Raw genomic sequence first — 18,070 nt, forward strand, 5'->3', positions numbered from 1 at the left:
GAATGGAAACATCAACATTAACTAAAAGGAAACAGTGAAAAGGAAGAAAAAATATTTTGCAAAAGTATGAGTATGTGACAGCTCTTTAATTGCACGCCAAAAATATTGCATGCCTTTTCAACAAGCCAACATTGAAGAATATCTGTTTAAAAATGTGTGGCAACTTCTGTAGTTAATATTGAATACCTAAGTTTCTAAGGTCACACTCAGAACACAAAGTCTAGAATACGAGCTGCTATAAATCGATTTGTGGATGCGGCTGCCTGCAGGAGCTGGAACTGCTGAGCGATGGGGCCAATGTGTACAAACTCATCGGACCGGTGCTGGTCAAGCAGGACCTCGTTGAGGCCAAGGCCAACGTCAAGAAGCGCATCGAGTACATCTCCGCAGAGCTGTCAGTCGCTTTCAGCTGGCCTACTTTGCGGTTTCATTCATCAGCTCATGGTGTAAAATTCGTGTTCTTGTGCTCACCTTGTGGAACTGCCTATTTTGCAGGAAGCGGATGGATCGGGCGCTCAAAGACTTGGAGGAAAAGCAAAACAACAAGAAGGAATCGGTATGTTATTGCCCCTTATTTTTTACTGTAACTTTTACTAGGTGGTATACAAAATTTGGTGCCTGCAATTAATTATATGTTCAAATCTGTTGAATTATACTCGAGTTCAGTAGCCGAGTTGAATTGTATGTTGAATTAATTATACTTGTGCTCATCTTTGTGATTTTGTGATCCACTATAATATCTGTTTATTCAGAACATTCCAGATGTTTACCCTTTTCAAAATCATAGTTGGCAGTACAATTTCTGTTATAATATCCTTTGTGTGGAAATTAAAGTATGCTCCCGAAAATCCCAAATTTGAGCGCAGTTGTTATAATCTGCAGGTGGCCGTGCGCGTCCGGATTGTGCTCCGCCGGCCTGGCACCCATGCGAGTGGCGGTGCGAGCAGCGGTAGTAGCCCTGCTGAGCCCAGCTCCCGCCTCTCTGATCGAGGTACGCTACCTACGCCTGATATTGTTTGTGGGTTGAAAATTCAGCGATTATTAGGCTCTGTTCGATTCGGTGCTTCGTTGTGTCCATGGGGGGTTTTGAGCTGGGCCTCTACAGACTTTTGCGCAGCGAGGGGGTCGGCGCTGGGACTCAAATTCATGGTGCTCCTAATACACGTGTTGTTCGTTGGCGCTGTCTTCATCCTCGACTGGTGAATCCACAGGGAGCCGTGGTACGACTCTCTCTTGTTCTTTTTCTTCTAAATTTGGTCGTGTGCTTCTACTTGATGTGGAGAAGCGTGTTCTAGACCTTTATTCTATCCTAACTGTGCTCAAGGTTGCCTGCTGCGAGTATGTTTTTATGTTATCGAGTGGAGTATGTTTATAGTTGTCTTACTATTAACCGTTTGCCTGATTTGTTTGCGGAAGAGCCTTTGGGCTGCTTGCAATTGTTTCTTCATCTAATCGTTGATATAGCTGAATGGTTCAATTCGTGGCAATCTGGAAACATAGAAATGTAAGGATTACTCAAGATAGAAGGAAGATTAAGATGTTCGTGCGTCAAGCGCATCCTGGGTGTTTGCTTCGGCCACCAGGTGCTAAATCAGTTAGAGCTAACAATGAATTACTCGACAGTTCTGTATAAATCAGTTAGAGCTAAATAGTTGTTCATTTAGGTCCTTGTAGTGCAGCACATAATATGTTCCAGCAGTCCTCTTTTATGTAGTGCTTTGTGCTATTCCATGCAGTTAAATCCGTGACTTTTGTAGCCGTTCAAGGACATTATTTTGAATCATAGAGTAGTTAGTAATTCATTGATGATTGTACTGCTCGGTGGTTTTAATTTGTAGGATGGTATATAATAACTTTGCCCTTATACTATGGCTTATTGGACTGATTTGTTATTCCTACACACAAATCTCAGGAAACCAAATGATTGAAAGACTTCAACATATATTTGCTTCATCAAGTCACACATATGGTGGCTTGACTCTGGATTTTCATTATAATCGACTGGGTCCAGCTGCTTTATTTCAAGTTTTTACAATTCCAGAAACTTATCTATCAAAGTGAAATAATATGATACTCCTATCATCTCATTGGGATTTTGGCTTAAATTCTCCATTCAGCTCCTGCACATTTGTAACTCGCCCTTCGTCGCCGCTGACCAGCTTGGGTACGACGACGGTGCCGACACGTTCTACGCCGACGAGTACGGCTGCTGGTCCCCCGCGGGTGCCGCCGGCGCCCACCGCCGGAGCTTCTCGCTCAGCAACGCCGAGGCGACCGCGTCGTGGAGGCCCTACATGTACTACGCGCGCGGGTACTGCAAAAATGGCTCTTCCTGCCGCTTCTTCCACGGCGTGCCCGAGGACGACGCTGCGGAGCGGGAGATGGCTGGGACATGAGTAAATTGCATGTTTTGATGGCTTTTAGACTTTTTGGGAAAATGTATCTATACTGAAATAAAATAATTGAGAATAATCAAACTATAACTGAATTATCAAACATATGAAAAGGCAATTGTATTGACCTCCAGTTATGCTCTCTTTCATACAGGTTGTCATCGCTACTAGCGCAAAGAAAGCTGACATGATCTTTGGTGAGATCCAATCACAGATAAAGAACAAGAATAGATGTGAAAGCAAACTCGGTCAAATGTAAATCTCTCACTCTGTTAGCACTATATGGTTAGTAGGTGGGCATTACCGCATTAGTGGGAGGGCAGTGGGCAGTCCTTTATTGAGTATAATAACTTCGCTGTCAACCTACTCAAGGGTCTTGCCGTGCAGGTGGATGTAGATCCTTTTTTAATTAATCTTATAAATTTGTCTTACTGATGGAGTTGAAGGTTGATTATATTGTGCACTAATTACTTAACTCTGAATGAACATGGTTAAGGGTACCCTTTGTTTTCTTTCTCTTCTACTTAACTGGCTTTTGCAAAAAAATGGTTGTGTGGGTAGTTTCAGATAGAGTTGTCAGTGAGGAAATGTCAAAGTATAATCTTGATGAACCTACTATGAGGGAAAAAATAGCAATCCTGAATTTGATCAATAGAGAGAATTGGGGTTTGGAAATATATTACAATCGGCATTTACACTAAAAATTGTCCCTGTGGGACATTGAGACAATGTCAGTGTTCAAAATGGCACATGTTTGTGTCTGTAGGTAGGCATGCACATTTTTCAGGTGGCCGTATAGTACCATGGTGGACTTGAGAAGTTCGTCAATTGGATTGGATAACTAGATGAGATTTTTTTTGCTCCTGATAGTAGGGGAAAATTAAAACAAAACTAGAAGAGAATATCTAAGTTAATTTAATTCAACGCGCCGTCGCAACGCACGGGCATACACCTAGTATGCATTACATTGATGCGTCGAACGTACGGGTATGATAGTGCAATAATTATAAAAACAGGTATTGTTCTAAACATCTAAAATTAATAGTTAGTAGCTAAATTTAGCTAAGAAATTTAGAACAGATCAGCTAATAGATCATCTAATTGTTAGTTATATCTCTTAAATAACTATTAGTTGTTAACTACTCTAATCCAGTTAAAATTAGCTAACAACTTGTTGAAGATGCGCTATGCTTCAGTGATCGTGTTGGCACTCAATATGCTTTTTTGGAGATGCGCTATGCTTCAGTTATCGTGTTGGCATTCAATATGTTTTTTTAAGAAAAGAAAGGAAGAAATGCGTGGAAAAGATTGATTACATTTGAAAGCAAGCATCTTCCACCTTACAAAGTGACCATAATTCGCGACTAAAAAGTGACAGAATCTCACTAACAAAATCTATGTTAAAAAATAACATTTTTTACAGATGTAGTTAGACAAAAGGTAAAAAAGACAAGAGAATAATGGAAAAATTATCAATGAATTTAAATATACTACTCCCTCTATACTTTTTATTTAACGTTTTATAGTTTATTTTGTGATGTTTGGCGTCAAATATAAAAAGATAGAAGTAGTATTAGGCTATTTAGACCTCACATTTTCGAAGAATCTAACCAAGAACACTTTAATCTGTACCTCGATGCTCCATATTTATACAGTATACTGTCGAACAGACCTATTATTTTTCCCTCTGTTTTCCAATATAGAACTGGAAAGAAATGGCAAGAGCAATCTCAGGCAGTGCCCAACTGCCCATCAGCCACGTTCACGCACCCCTCCAGCCTCCAGGCTTCATCTGTTCGCCAGTTCGCTCCCCCCTCCCTCACAAAGTCTCAAGACGTCTGATGGCCCCTGAGTAGTGTAAATGTCCAAGAAACAAACATTCTCTTTCGAGTCATATTCTTTCCGCGGAAAGCAAAGGGGTGACAGTGAGGGGATGGCGAGGCGCAAGGATGGCTGGGGCGACGGCGACAAGATCAAGATTGGTGTCTGCGTCATGGAAAAAAAGGTGAGCGGTTGGACGTTGGAGAAACTAATGATTCGATGCTTGTGTTTCTTCTTGCTAATTTGATTGGTTTTCCCTGTGGAAACTTCGTAGGTGTCGTGTTCTCCCATGGAACAGATTCTTGAGAGGCTGCGTGCGTTCGGCGAGTTCGAGGTATGGCTCAGAAATGTGTTTTCCCGGCGGATTATCCTTTGCGTCCGTTGCTTTTCTTGCTGATTACTTGTTTGTGTTTTTTAAATAAACAAATAAATAAACAAAAGAGGATACTGTGATGGACGGGAAATAAAAGTTTTCTTACACACAATTCCAAGATTGAATAAGAAGCCGTAATTAATTATGCGAAAGAGCCTCTAGCTGAGTTGGTTAGATGTTCTCCCATTCTAAAGCACATATCTAAGGCCCGGTTTCAGTCACAGTTGTTCTTACATGGACTACGATACCGCTTTGTATGGGTAGACAGAGGTTCGAGAGTTTTCTCGACCCGTGTGAGATCTTTTTCTTAATATAATAGCCCGGCCTGTCTTACTCCCGCATGAGTTTTTTTAAAAGCTGTAATTATGCAATCTGCGATTTTGGTTCCACTTTCCTTGACATGCTATATAGAAGGTTGATTTCTGGAAGTCGCATTGTTCGATCCTGTGAAACTTTAACTTTGCCATTGTGACATCGTGAATATGCTACCAGCCTACCATGGCATGGTCCTTGGTTTTCTTGTGTTAATACAATAGACATCCCATCCAATTCATAATCTCTGATTTCTTTACCCCCTTTTTCCCTGAAGAGGCTGGACAGTTCAGTTTATACTTTAACTTTATACTGCTGAAGGTACATATGCCAGGTCTAGTTTATTCTTCATTTCTTCTGGCCCTGTTGGTGTTCAAATGTCTGAATTCTGAAACTGTCTTGCAAGCAACTTCAATAACTATCTGTATTATGCTGAATATCAAGAGGTTAAAATAGTATGCTTATGCTTTATGGGTGCAGATTATAATTTTTGGTGACAAAGTGATTCTTGAAGATCCCATTGAAAGGTATGTTAGATAAGTGTGAAGAGTAAGTCTGTTAAGAAGTCTGGTTGTAAATTTTCTGTGCATAGGTGAAAATCAAGTAGTGAATTGCGCAGAAAAAAAAACTTGAGTGTGAGGTTAGGATAAATACCATTAACTAACGGATTACCACTCTAGCATGACAATCTAATCATTAAAAAAAAGGATAGACCCAGTGCTGGTGGCTCCCACATGAGTGAGGTCTGGGGCTAATAATTAAGCAAATAATTGATACTATCTCTCCATGCCATTTAAAATACTCGGGGATTTTTTCTTTAGTGTATAATCCCACCACCCATGAGGTTTGTAGAACTCTTGGCTTTCCAGTGAGGATTCATTCTGTGTTTTTGGATAAATCTTATCTCAATAATTCTGTGTTGTCCTTTAGTCATCATATATCTTAATTATGTTTGTGTTGAGTTGTAGGCCAACTTCTTATTTGGTGACAAAATCCTAAGTTCAAGTTGGTACCGATTCATTATACTAACTCCTACTTTTTTTTCTGCAGTTGGCCTATATGTGATTGTCTAATCGCCTTTTACTCGTCTGGGTATCCACTAGAAAAGGCAGAGAAATATGCTGCTTTACGAAGGTTACATAACTCCTGAGATTCAAGCATAGAACCTGTAAAATATATACTGCCTCCATTCCAAACTCTAAGCAGTTTTGGCTTTTCTAGATACATACCTTTTGCTATGCACCTAGATATACACTATGTTTAGATACGTAATAAAAACTATGTATCTAGAAAAAGGAAAATGACCTACAATTTGGAATGCAGGGAGTATTAGATAGAGTATTTTCTAGTTCTTGAAGGAACTGTGGTAAGTTTACGGTTTTTGACAATTTGATCCATTGTGTGGCTTACATATGGAATTGCTGGTGTTATTCTTATTCCTAGTACACTTTCTTTTAGTTTGCAAGATCTGCATTAATCATCTATGCCCTTTCGCATGACTGAACAAATGAAAGAGAACTTCAGAAGCTATATATTTTTTTTAATATATTCCTTTTGCTTCTTGCTTGGACAAACATGTAAGTGATAAATACATTTGATTGCAAGCATGGGGGCTCATGTTACCCTGAGAAGTTTTAAGATTCCATGAAGTAACTTAGATATTATTCTTTAGGCCCTTTTTGGTGAACGAGTTGGCCCCTCAATACCTTCTTCATGACCGCAGCAAAGTATATCAGGTATTATTATTACTAAGATCCTTGGGCGTCAAACGTGTTTGTGTTGTCTCTGTTAGATGATTTGAGCAGGATTACTTCCTTTTGTCCATTGGGAGGGGGTGTGCTAATTTGAACTAATTAGAGAGCCAAACAAAATTTTGTTTTTAGTTTTAAAATAACAGAATATAAACCAAAAAGATGGCAGTAAGATTATGCATGGATGTCTCCTGTTTAACCTTAACACTCCGAAATTTACCCTTTTGCTGAATCTCTTTCTTCAAAAGAAAAAGAAAATATGTGAGACCAACCTAAGACAAACTAGCTGATTTTCATAAGAAGAAAATTGACACCCAATTCAAGATGAAGAGGACTTGAATCTAGGTCGTTGGGCCCATGTCCACACCTCCCACTCACCCGCTGAGCTAGTCTCACTTCCTAACCCCCCTGCTTGCCATGACCATTGTGTGTACTTCATTTGTCCTTCTGATAAGATAACTGTCACTCTCTAGCGGATATTCTAGGTATGGTTCATGGGAACATATGATTTATAGTTCAATTGCACTTACAGAAAGGTTTTCTTCTGGATCCAACAACAATGTCTGATGAACTCTAGTTTGCAAAGGTTCTATTGTCTTGTAGTAGTCCAAACATACATTATCTTGTTCTAAAGTGTTGATTTTTCTTTTCTGTTTCTCTTTTTGCCATTTAGCAACTTAAGTTGTATGGGGTTCCTGTTCCAACCTATGCTGTTGTCAGAAGAGAATATCCTAATCAAGAATTAAGCTATTTTCTTGAGGAAGACGATTTTATTGAGATCCATGGGAAGCGGTTTTGCAAGCCTTTCGTGGAGAAACCCATTGATGGTAACAGCTCATAATTTGATAAGTTATATAATGGCCTTTTCTTGCTCTATTTCTTGTCGAATCTTCTTTGTGTTTGTACTAATAATGTCAGCTGTCATTTTTGTTTGGCCCAATACATTTATGCCCAAAAAGATGAAAAAAGTGGTACTCTAGGCCTCTAGCTGAAAAGACTAAGCTTGACTTTATGACAGGATGCTTTATTTGAACTTACTACTTGAGAAAGGGAAACAAAATAACAAATCCATCCATATAACACTCTAACAAAACGACTCAATGATTTTCTGTATATGAACAGCACACAGCTAAACATATGATAATGTGCCAGTGCCAGGTCTAATGGTCTAAGGCTTTTTTTCCAGTAATAATTTATTAAAATTCTATTAACATGGCACCACATGGCACCTGGACCTTGCAGTGCTATGGATCTAACAGAAGTTTTTGAAGACATCTAACACAAGATTATCAGTATCAGGTATTTTAAAGACGTGCTTTGACAGCTGAAGCATGCTGAAGACTCTTTTCCTTCCCCTTTTCACTTTATACATGCATCTGCCCCTCTTGGGCCTTGTGCGACCTAGTTTTCCTTTCTCTACATGATATATACAACTAAATACCCCATCTGCGCCACACGCGGCCCCGTCGACCCTGCCTGTGCCACGCGCGGCTCCGTCGACCCCACCCATGCTATGCGTGGCCCCGTCCACGCGCTGATGCACACCGAGCCGCCAGTGTACTACTCGGTCGCCATCCACTGTGACCCCGGGCACGTCCACCCAATGGTGACTCGCCACGTAGCCGGCGCTCTCCGCCCTGTCGATCGGATGATACTGACGACCGACGCTCCTCCGGACGCCTCCCCGGTCCCCTCCTCTGTTCGCGCCACCCTCGCCGATCCTCACTGGTGTCGTGCTATGTAGGAGTACACGGTCCTGCTGGCCAACCACATTTGGGACCTGGTGCCGTGTCTACCAGGCACCAATATGGTCACCGACAAGTGGATTTTTCGCCGCAAGCTGACCTCGGATGGCTCCCTTGACCGCCACAAGGCCCGTTGGGTCCTTCGGGGCTTCATCCAGCATCCCATAGTGGACTACGACGAGGCCTTTAGCCCCGTCGTCAAGTTCGCCACCGTTCGGGCCGTTCTCTCTCTCGCCCTCTTTCGGGACTAGGCGATACATCAACTCGATGTCAAGAATGCCTTCCTCCACGACACTCTGACGAGGATTGTCTACTGCAGTGAGCCCACCGGCTTCGTCGACTTCGCTTGCCTAGATCTGGTCTGCCGGCTGAATCGCTCTCTTTATAGCCTCAAGCAGGCGCCGCGGACTTGGTACAGTCGCTTCGCCTCCTACTTGGCCTCCATCGGCTTCGTCGAGACCAAGTCGGACATGTCCCTGTTCATCTACCGGCGCGGCGACGACACTGTCTACCTCCTGCTCTATGTCGACGACATTGTGCTCATGGCATCCTCCGCCGACCTTCTACAACGCATGATCGATGCCCTTCAGCGGGTGTTCACGATGAAGGACCTAGGGCCTCTTCACCACTTCCTTGGCATCACCGCCGATCGCCGGCCGCAGGGTCTCTTCCTCCACCAGCGCTAGTACGCTCTCGACATCCTGGAGGGGGCTAGCATTTCCGACTGCAAGCCCTGCTCTACGCCTGTCGACACTCAAGCGAAGCTCTCTGCGGACGACGGGCCCCCGGTCGTAGACGCGACATCCTACCGGAGCTTGACCGACGCCCTCTAGTACCTGACCTTTTTCAGGCCCGACATCACCTAGGTCGTCCAGTAGGTGTGCCTGAAAGTCGCCTAGAGGGGGGGTGAATAGGGCGAATCTGAAATTTACAAACTTAATCACAACTACAAGCCGGGTTAGCGTTAGAAATGTAAACGAGTCCGAGAGAGGGCGTGAAAACAAATCGCAAGCGAATAAAGAGTGAGACACAAGGATTTCTTTTACCGAGGTTCGGTTTTCGCAAACCTACTCCCCGTTGAGGTGGTCACAAAGACTGGGTCTCTTTCAACCCTTTCCCTCTCTCAAACGGTCCCTCGGACCGAGTGAGCTTCTCTTCTCAATCAATTGGGAACCAAACTTCCCGCAAGGACCACCACACAATTGGTGTCTCTTGCCTTGATTACAATTGAGATGATCGAAAGAAAGAATGAGAAGAAGAAGCAATCCAAGCGCAAGAGCTCAAATGAACACAACAAATCTCTCTCACTAATCACTAAAGCTTTGTGTGGAGTTGGGAGAGGATTTGATCTCTTTGGTGTATCTTGTATTGAATGCTAGCTCTTGTAATGTAGTTGGAAGGTGGAAAACTTGGATGCTGTTGGGGACTTGTTCTCAAATGCTATGAGTCAAGAACAAGGCAACATAGAAAATGTTAATCGGTAAAGTCCTTCGTCCTTCGAAGCATTATTCCCTTTAGGATATAATGGTTTTCGGACAAAGGTTATGAAGGGCGTACCTTCATAAACACATTATACAATGACGAAGGATGAATTGTAAGGAATATAAAGGACAACATAAACAATTATATATTACTATCATGTATAAACAGAAATAACGTTGGATTACAAATGTACCTTCAACTTGAAGGAGATGAAAGTACAAGCGTGACGCAAAAGCGAATGCCAAATCAGCGTGAACAGTACGGGGGTACTGTTCACCTATTTATAGGCACGAGACACAGCCCATACAAAATTACATTCATACCCTTTACATTTGATAATAATTCTATAGTAGTCTATCGAGGTCTGAATAGCCTTTTCATCTTTAAGTCGGTTTCATTTTCTGCTACCATGCCGAAGCTTTCCTGCTCACATCTTCGGCGCTGTATTGACCTTCGTATTATTCTGGTCTTCTGTCGCAATACCGACTTGAGTCCGAAGATACCTGCTCACACATTATACTCCAGAAATACTGTTAAATCCTGTTTTTGAGGACCTTCGTAAGCCGAAGGCCCCCAACAGATGCCAATGAATGTGGGGGTGGTTGGGGTATTTATAGCCCCAACCACCACAAAGTGGCCGTTGGAAGGCTGCAGTCGCATGGCGCACCGGACACTGTCCGGTGCGCCAGCCACGTCAGCAGACCGTTGGGGTTCGACCGTTGGAGCTCTGTCTTGTGGGCCCGTCTGGCTGTCCGGTGGTGCACCGGACAGGCCCTGTAGGCTGTCCGGTGTGCCACCCGCGCGTGCAGGCGCGCATTTAATGCGTTGCAGTCGACCGTTGCGCGCGAAGTAGCCGTTGCTCCGCTGTCACACCGGACAGTCCGGTGTGCACCGGACACTGTCCGGTGACTCACCGGACAGTCCGGTGAATTATAGCGGAGCGGATTCCCGAAGCTGGCGAGTTCAGAGTCGCTCTCCCTTGGGGCACCGGACACTGTCCGGTGATGCACCGGACAGTCCGGTGAATTATAGCGAAGCGCCTCTGAAAATTCCCGAAGGTGAGGAGTTCAGCTTAAAGTCCCCTGGTGCACCGGACACTGTCCGGTGGCACACCGGACAGTCCGGTGCGCCAGACCAGGGCACACTTCGGTTGTCCCTTGCTCTCTTTGTTTGAACCCTCTTCTTGGTCTTTTTATTGGCTTATTGTGAACCTTTGGCACCTGTAGAACTTATAGACTAGAGCAAACTAGTTAGTCCAATTATTTGTGTTGGGCAATTCAACCACCAAAATCAATTAGGAAATAGGTGTAAGCCTAATTCCCTTTCAATCTCCCCTTTTTGGTGATTGATGCCAACACAAACCAAAGCAAATATAGAAGTGCATAATTGAACTAGTTTGCATAATTGTAAGTGCAAAGGTTACTTAGAATTGAGCCAATATAAATTCTCATAAGATATGCATGTATTGTTTCTTTATTTTTAACATTTTGGACCACGCTTGCACCACATGTTTTGTTTTTGCAAATTCTTTTTGTAAATCCTTTTCAAAGTCATTTTTCAAATAGTCAAAGATAAATGAATAAGATTTTGCGAAACATTTTCAATATTTAAAATTTTCTCCCCTTGTTTCAAATGCTTTTCCTTTGACTAGACAAAACTCCCCCTTAATGAAATCCTCCTCTTAGTGTTCAAGAGGGGTTTGATGTTAATTTTGAAGAGGGTATACCAATTTGAAATTATATCACAAATAAGATACCAATTTGAAAATACTTCTTTGGTGGTGGTGCGGTCCTTTTGCTTTGGGCTCATGCTCTCTCCCCCTTTGGCATAAATCGCCAAAAACGGAATTATTAGAGCCCTTTCTAACTATTTGCTCCCCATTTGGTAAAAGACATATGAGTGAAGATTATACCAAAGTCGGAGAGTTGCTCGGAGCGACGACAAAGGATGAGTCATGGAGTGGAGTGGAAGCCGTTGTCTTCGCCGAAGACTTCAATTCCTTTTCAATATACCTATGACTAGGTTTGAAATACACTTAAAAAACACATTAGTCATAGCACATGAAAGAGATATGATCAAAGGTATATAAATGAGCTATGTGTGCAAAACATCAAAAGAAGTTCCTAGAATCAAGAATATTTAGCTCATGCCTAAGTTTGTTAAAAGTTTGTTCATCTAGTGGCTTGGTAAAGATATCGGCTAATTGATCTTTAGTGTTAATATATGCAATCTCGATATCTCCCTTTTGTTGGTGATCCCTTAGAAAATGATACCGAATGACTATGTGTTTAGTGCGGCTATGTTCAACGGGATTATCCGCCATGCGGATTGCACTCTCATTATCACATAGAAGAGGAACTTTGGTTAATTTGTAACCATAGTCCCTAAGGGTTTGCCTCATCCAAAGCAATTGCGCGCAAAAATGGCCTGCGGCAATATACTCGGCTTCGGCGGTAGAAAGAGCTACGGAATTTTGCTTCTTTGAAGCCCAAGACACCAAGGATCTTCCCAAGAACTGGCAAGTCCCCGATGTGCTCTTTCTATTGATTTTACACCCCGCCCAATCGGCATCCGAATAACCAATCAAATCAAATGTGGATCCCCTAGGATACCAAAGCCCAAACTTAGGAGTATGAACTAAATATCTCAAGATTCGTTTTACGGCCGTAAGGTGAGCTTCCTTAGGGTCGGCTTGGAATCTTGCACACATGCATACGGAAAGCATAATATCCGGTCGAGATGCACATAAATAGAGTAAAGAGCCTATCATCGACCGGTATACCTTTTGATCGACGGATTTACCTCCCGTGTCGAGGTCGAGATGTCCATTGGTTCCCATGGGTGTCTTGATGGGCTTGGCATCCTTCATCCCAAACTTGTTTAGAATGTCTTGAATATACTTTGTTTGGCTAATGAAGGTGCCCTCTTGTAGTTGCTTCACTTGAAATCCCAAGAAGTACTTCAACTCCCCCATCATCGACATCTCGAATTTCTTTGTCATGATCCTACTAAATTCCTCACATGTAGATTCATTAGTAGACCCAAATATAATATCATCAACATAAATTTGACATACAAACAAATCATTGTCAAGAGTTTTAGTAAATAAAGTAGGATCGGCTTTTCCGACTTTGAAGCCATTAGTGATAAGAAAATCTCTTAGGCATTCATACCATGCTCTTGGGGCTTGCTTGAGCCCATAAAGCGCCTTAGAGAGTTTATACACATGGTTAGGATACTCACTATCTTCAAAGCCGGGAGGTTGCTCAACATAGACCTCTTCCTTGATTGGTCCATTGAGGAAGGCACTTTTCACGTCCATTTGATAAAGCTTAAAGCCATGGTAAGTAGCATAAACAAGTAATATACGAATTGACTCAAGCCTAGCTACGGGTGCATAGGTTTCACCGAAATCCAAACATTCGACTTGTGAATATCCCTTGGCCACAAGTCGGGCTTTGTTCCTTGTCACCACACCATGCTCGTCTTGCTTGTTGCGGAAGACCCACTTGGTTCCTACAACATTTTGATTAGGACGTGGAACTAAATGTCATACCTCATTCCTAGTGAAGTTGTTGAGCTCCTCTTGCATCGCCACCACCCAATCCGAATCTTGAAGTGCTTCCTCTACCCTGTGTGGCTCAATAGAGGAAACAAAAGAGTAATGCTCACAAAAATGTGCAACACGAGATCTAGTGGTTACCCCCTTATGAATGTCGCCTAGGATGGTGTCGACGGGGTGATCTCGTTGGATTGCCTGGTGGATTCTTGGGTGTGGCGGCCTTGGTTCTTCATCCTCCTTGTCTTGATCCTTTGCATCTCCCCCTTGATCACTGCCGTCATCTTGAGGTGGCTCATCTTGTTGATCTTCTTCTTCATCAACTTGAGCCACATCCTCATTTTGAGTTGGTGGAGATGCTTGCGTTGAGGAGGATGGTTGATCTTGTGCATTTGGAGGCTCTTCGGATTCCTTAGGACACACATCCACAATGGACATGTTCCTTAACGCGATACATGGAGCCTCTTCACCACCTATCTCATCAAGATCAACTTGCTCTACCTGAGAGCCATTAGTTTCATCAAACACAACGTCACAAGAAACTTCAACTTGTCCAGTGGACTTGTTAAAGACTCTATATGCCCTTGTGTTTGAATCATATCCTAGTAAAAATCCTTCTACAGTCTTAGGAGCAAATTTAGATTTTCTACCTCTTTTAACAAGAATAAAGCATTTGCTACCAAAGACTCTAAAATATGAAATATTGGGCTTTTTACCGGTTAGGAGTTCGTATGATGTCTTCTTGAGGATTCGGTGTAGATACAACCGGTTGATGGCGTAGCAGGCGGTGTTGACTGCCTCGGCCCAAAACCGATCCGAAGTCTTGTACTCATCAAGCATGGTTCTTGCCATGTCTAATAGAGTTCTATTCTTCCTCTCCACTACACCATTCTGTTGTGGGGTGTAGGGGAAGAGAACTCATGCTTGATGCCCTCCTCCTCAAGGAAGCCTTCGATTTGTGAGTTCTTGAACTCCGTCCCGTTGTCGCTTCTAATTTTCTTGATCCTTAAGCCGAACTCATTTTGAGCCCGTCTCAAGAATCCATTTAAGGTTTCTTGGGTATGAGATTTTTCCTGTAAAAAGAACACCCAAGTGAAGCGAGAATAATCATCCACAATAACTAGACAGTACTTACTCCCGCCGATGCTTATGTAAGCTATCGGGCCGAATAGGTCCATGTGTAGGAGCTCCAGTGGCCTGTCAGTCGTCATGATGTTTTTGTGTGGATGATGAACACCAACTTGCTTTTCTGCCTGACATGCGCTACAAATCCTGTCTTTCTCAAAATGAACATTTGTTAATCCTAAAATGTGCTCTCTTTTTAGAAGCTTATGAAGATTCTTCATCCCAACATGGGCTAGTCGGCGGTGGCAGAGCCAACTCATGTTAGTCTTAGCAATTAAGCAAGTGTCGAGTTCAGCTCTATCAAAATCTACCAAGTATAGCTGACCCTCTAACACTCCCTTAAATGCTATTGAATCATCACTTCTTCTAAAGACAGTGACACCTACATCAGTAAAAAGACAGTTGTAGCCCATTTTGCATAATTGAGATACGGAAAGCAAATAGTAATCTAAAGAATCTACAAGAAAAACATTGGAAATAGAATGGTCAGGTGAAATAGCAATTTTACCCAAACCTTTGACCAAACCTTGGTTTCCATCCCCGAATGTGATAGCTCGTTGGGGATCATGGTTTTTCTTATAGGAGGAGAACATCTTCTTCTCCCCTGTCATGTGGTTTGTGCACCCGCTATCGATGATCCAACTTGAGCCCCCGGATGCATAAACCTACAAAACAAGTTTAGTTCTTGACTTTAGGTACCCAAACTGTTTTGGGTCCTTTGGCATTAGATAAAAGAACTTTGGGTACCCAAACACAAGTCTTTGATCCCTTGTGTTTGTCCCCGACATATTTGACAACTATTTTGCCGGATTTGTTAGTTAAAACATAGGATGCATCAAAAGTCTTAAATGAAATGCTATTTTCATTTGATGCACTAGGAGTTTTCTTCTTAGGCAATTTAGCACAGGTTGATTGCATAGAGCTAGATGTCTCACCCTTATACATAAAAGCATAATTAGGGCCAGAGTGAGACTTCCTAGAATGAATTCTCCTAATCTTGCTCTCGAGATAACCGGCATGGTACAAAATGTAACCCTCGTTATCCTGAGGCATGGGAGCCTTGCCCTTAACAAAATTAGATAATCTTTTAGGAGGGGCATTAGGTTTGACATTGTCCCCCTTTTGGAAGCCAATGTCATCCTTGATGCCAGGGCGTCTCCCACTATAAAGCATACTACGAGCAAATTTAAAATTTTCATTTTCAAGTTCATGCTCGGCAATTTTAGCATCTAATTTTGCTATATGATCATTTTGTTGCTTAATTAAGACCATATGATCATGAATAGCATCAATATCAACATCTCTACATCTAGTGCAAATAGAAACATGCTCAACGGTAGATGTAGAGGGTTTGCAAGATTTTAATTCTACAACTTTAGCATGTAATATATCATTTTCACTTCTAAGGTTAGAAATAGTAACATTGCAAACATCAAAATCTTTAGCCTTAGCAATCAATTTTTCATTTTCATTTCTAAGGCTAGCAAGAGAGATATTCAATTCTTCAATCTTAGCAAGCAAATCAACATTTTCATCTCTAAGATTGAGAATTGAAATATCACAAGTATTAGAATCAACCTTAGCAATTAATTTAGCATTTTCATTTCTAAGGTTGGTAATAGTGTCATAGCAAGTGCTTAGCTCACTAGATAGTTTTTCACATTTTTCTACTTCTAGAGCGTAAGCATTTTTAACCTTAACATGCTTCTTATTTTCCTTAATTAGGAAGTCCTCTTGATAATCCAAGAAGTCATCCTTCTCATGAATATCACTAATTAATTCATTTAATTTTTCTTTTTGTTGCATGTTGAGGTTGGCAAAAAGGGTACGCAAATTATCCTCCTCATCACTAGCATTATCTTCATCACTAGAAGTCTCATACTTTGTGGAGGATTTTGATTTTACCTTCTTCTTTTTGTCGTCCTTAGCCATGAGGCACTTGTGGCTGACGTTGGGGAAGAGAAGACCCTTGGTGACGGCGATGTTTGCGGCGTCCTCGTCGGAGGAGTCGGTGGAGCTCTCGTCGGAGTCCCACTCCCGGCAAAGATGGGCATCGCCGCCCTTCTTCTTGTAGTATCTCTTCTTCTCCTTTCTTCTCCCCTTCTTGTCGTCGCCCCTGTCACTATCACTAGATAATGGACATTTAGCAATGAAATGACCGGGCTTACCACATTTGTAGCACATTTTCTTGGAGCGGGGCTTGTAATCCTTCCCCCTCCTTTGCTTGAGGATTTGGCGGAAGCTCTTGATGATGAGCGCCATTTCCTCGTTGTCGAGCTTGGAGGCGTCGATGGGTGTTCTACTCGATGTAGACTCCTCCTTCTTCTCCTCCGTCGCCTTAAATGCGACCGGTTGAGCTTCGGACGTGGAGGGACCGTCAAGCTCGTTGATCTTCTTTGAGCCTTTGATCATCAAATCAAAGCTCACAAAATTCCCGATTACTTCCTCGGGAGTCATTAGTGTATATCTAGGATTGCCACGAATCAATTGAACTTGAGTAGGGTTAAGAAAAACAAGTGATCTAAGAATAACCTTAACCACTTTGTGGTCATCCCATTTTTTGCTCCCGAGGTTGCGCACTTGGTTCACCAAGGTTTTGAGCCGGTTGTACATGTCTTGTGGCTCCTCCCCTTGGCGAAGACGGAAGCGACCGAGCTCCCCCTCGATCGTTTCCCGCTTGGTGATCTTGGTCACCTCGTCTCCTTCGTGCGCGGTCTTTAGCACGTCCCAAATCTCCTTAGCACTCTTCAACCCTTGCACCTTATTATACTCCTCTCGACTTAGAGAGGCGAGGAGTATAGTTGTGGCTTGGGAGTTGAAGTGTTGGATTTGGGCCACTTCGTCCTCATCATAATCTTCATCGGTAAAGTCCTTCGTCCTTCGAAGCATTATTCCCTTTAGGATATAATGGTTTTCGGACAAAGGTTATGAAGGGCGTACCTTCATAAACACATTATACAATGACGAAGGATGAATTGTAAGGAATATAAAGGACAACATAAACAATTATATATTACTATCATGTATAAACAGAAATAACGTTGGATTACAAATGTACCTTCAACTTGAAGGAGATGAAAGTACAAGCGTGACGCAAAAGCGAATGCCAAATCAGCGTGAACAGTACGGGGGTACTGTTCACCTATTTATAGGCACGAGACACAGCCCATACAAAATTACATTCATACCCTTTACATTTGATAATAATTCTATAGTAGTCTATCGAGGTCTGAATAGCCTTTTCATCTCTAAGTCGGTTTCATTTTCTGCTACCATGCCGAAGCTTTCCTGCTCACATCTTCGGCGCTGTATTGACCTTCGTATTATTCTGGTCTTCTGTCGCAATACCGACTTGAGTCCGAAGATACCTGCTCACACATTATACTCCAGAAATACTGTTAAATCCTGTTTTTGAGGACCTTCGTAAGCCGAAGGCCCCCAACAGATGCCAATGAATGTGGGGGTGGTTGGGGTATTTATAGCCCCAACCACCACAAAGTGGCCGTTGG

At 42.5% G+C, this 18,070-nt stretch overlaps 1 protein-coding gene and 1 long non-coding RNA gene across 11 annotated transcripts in view; both read left to right on the plus strand.

Moving 5' to 3' along the window:
* Window positions 1-283: 283 nt before the first annotated feature.
* Window positions 284-540, plus strand: LOC103651147 (uncharacterized). The gene is made up of 2 exons (XR_002268461.2): window positions 284-394; window positions 496-540. It is a non-coding gene; the product is annotated as an uncharacterized lncRNA (long non-coding RNA).
* Window positions 541-4,067: 3,527 nt separating this feature from the next.
* The window catches only part of LOC103651148 (inositol hexakisphosphate and diphosphoinositol-pentakisphosphate kinase VIP1), an 88,642-nt gene continuing 74,639 nt past the window's right edge, over window positions 4,068-18,070 (plus strand). For 4 of the 10 annotated variants that reach the window (XR_004857339.1, XR_004857340.1, XR_004857341.1 and 1 more), the window contains exons 1-6: window positions 4,068-4,398; window positions 4,489-4,548; window positions 5,380-5,426; window positions 5,950-6,033; window positions 6,572-6,635; window positions 7,324-7,477. Coding sequence is in view for 6 of the 10 variants with exons in the window: in XM_008676759.4 (XP_008674981.1) it covers window positions 4,255-4,398; window positions 4,489-4,548; window positions 5,380-5,426; window positions 5,950-6,033; window positions 6,572-6,635; window positions 7,324-7,477 (553 nt within the window). In the remaining 4 variants the exon portion in view is untranslated. Of the gene's footprint in view, window positions 4,399-4,488; window positions 4,549-5,379; window positions 5,427-5,949; window positions 6,477-6,571; window positions 6,636-7,323; window positions 7,478-18,070 lie in introns of those variants that run through there. The other 6 variants (XM_008676754.3, XM_035966394.1, XM_020550447.2 and 3 more) reach the window with 5 other exon arrangements.

The sequence above is a fragment of the Zea mays genome, chromosome 3 (assembly GCF_902167145.1).
Source record: "Zea mays cultivar B73 chromosome 3, Zm-B73-REFERENCE-NAM-5.0, whole genome shotgun sequence".
Taxonomy (NCBI): domain Eukaryota; kingdom Viridiplantae; phylum Streptophyta; class Magnoliopsida; order Poales; family Poaceae; genus Zea; species Zea mays.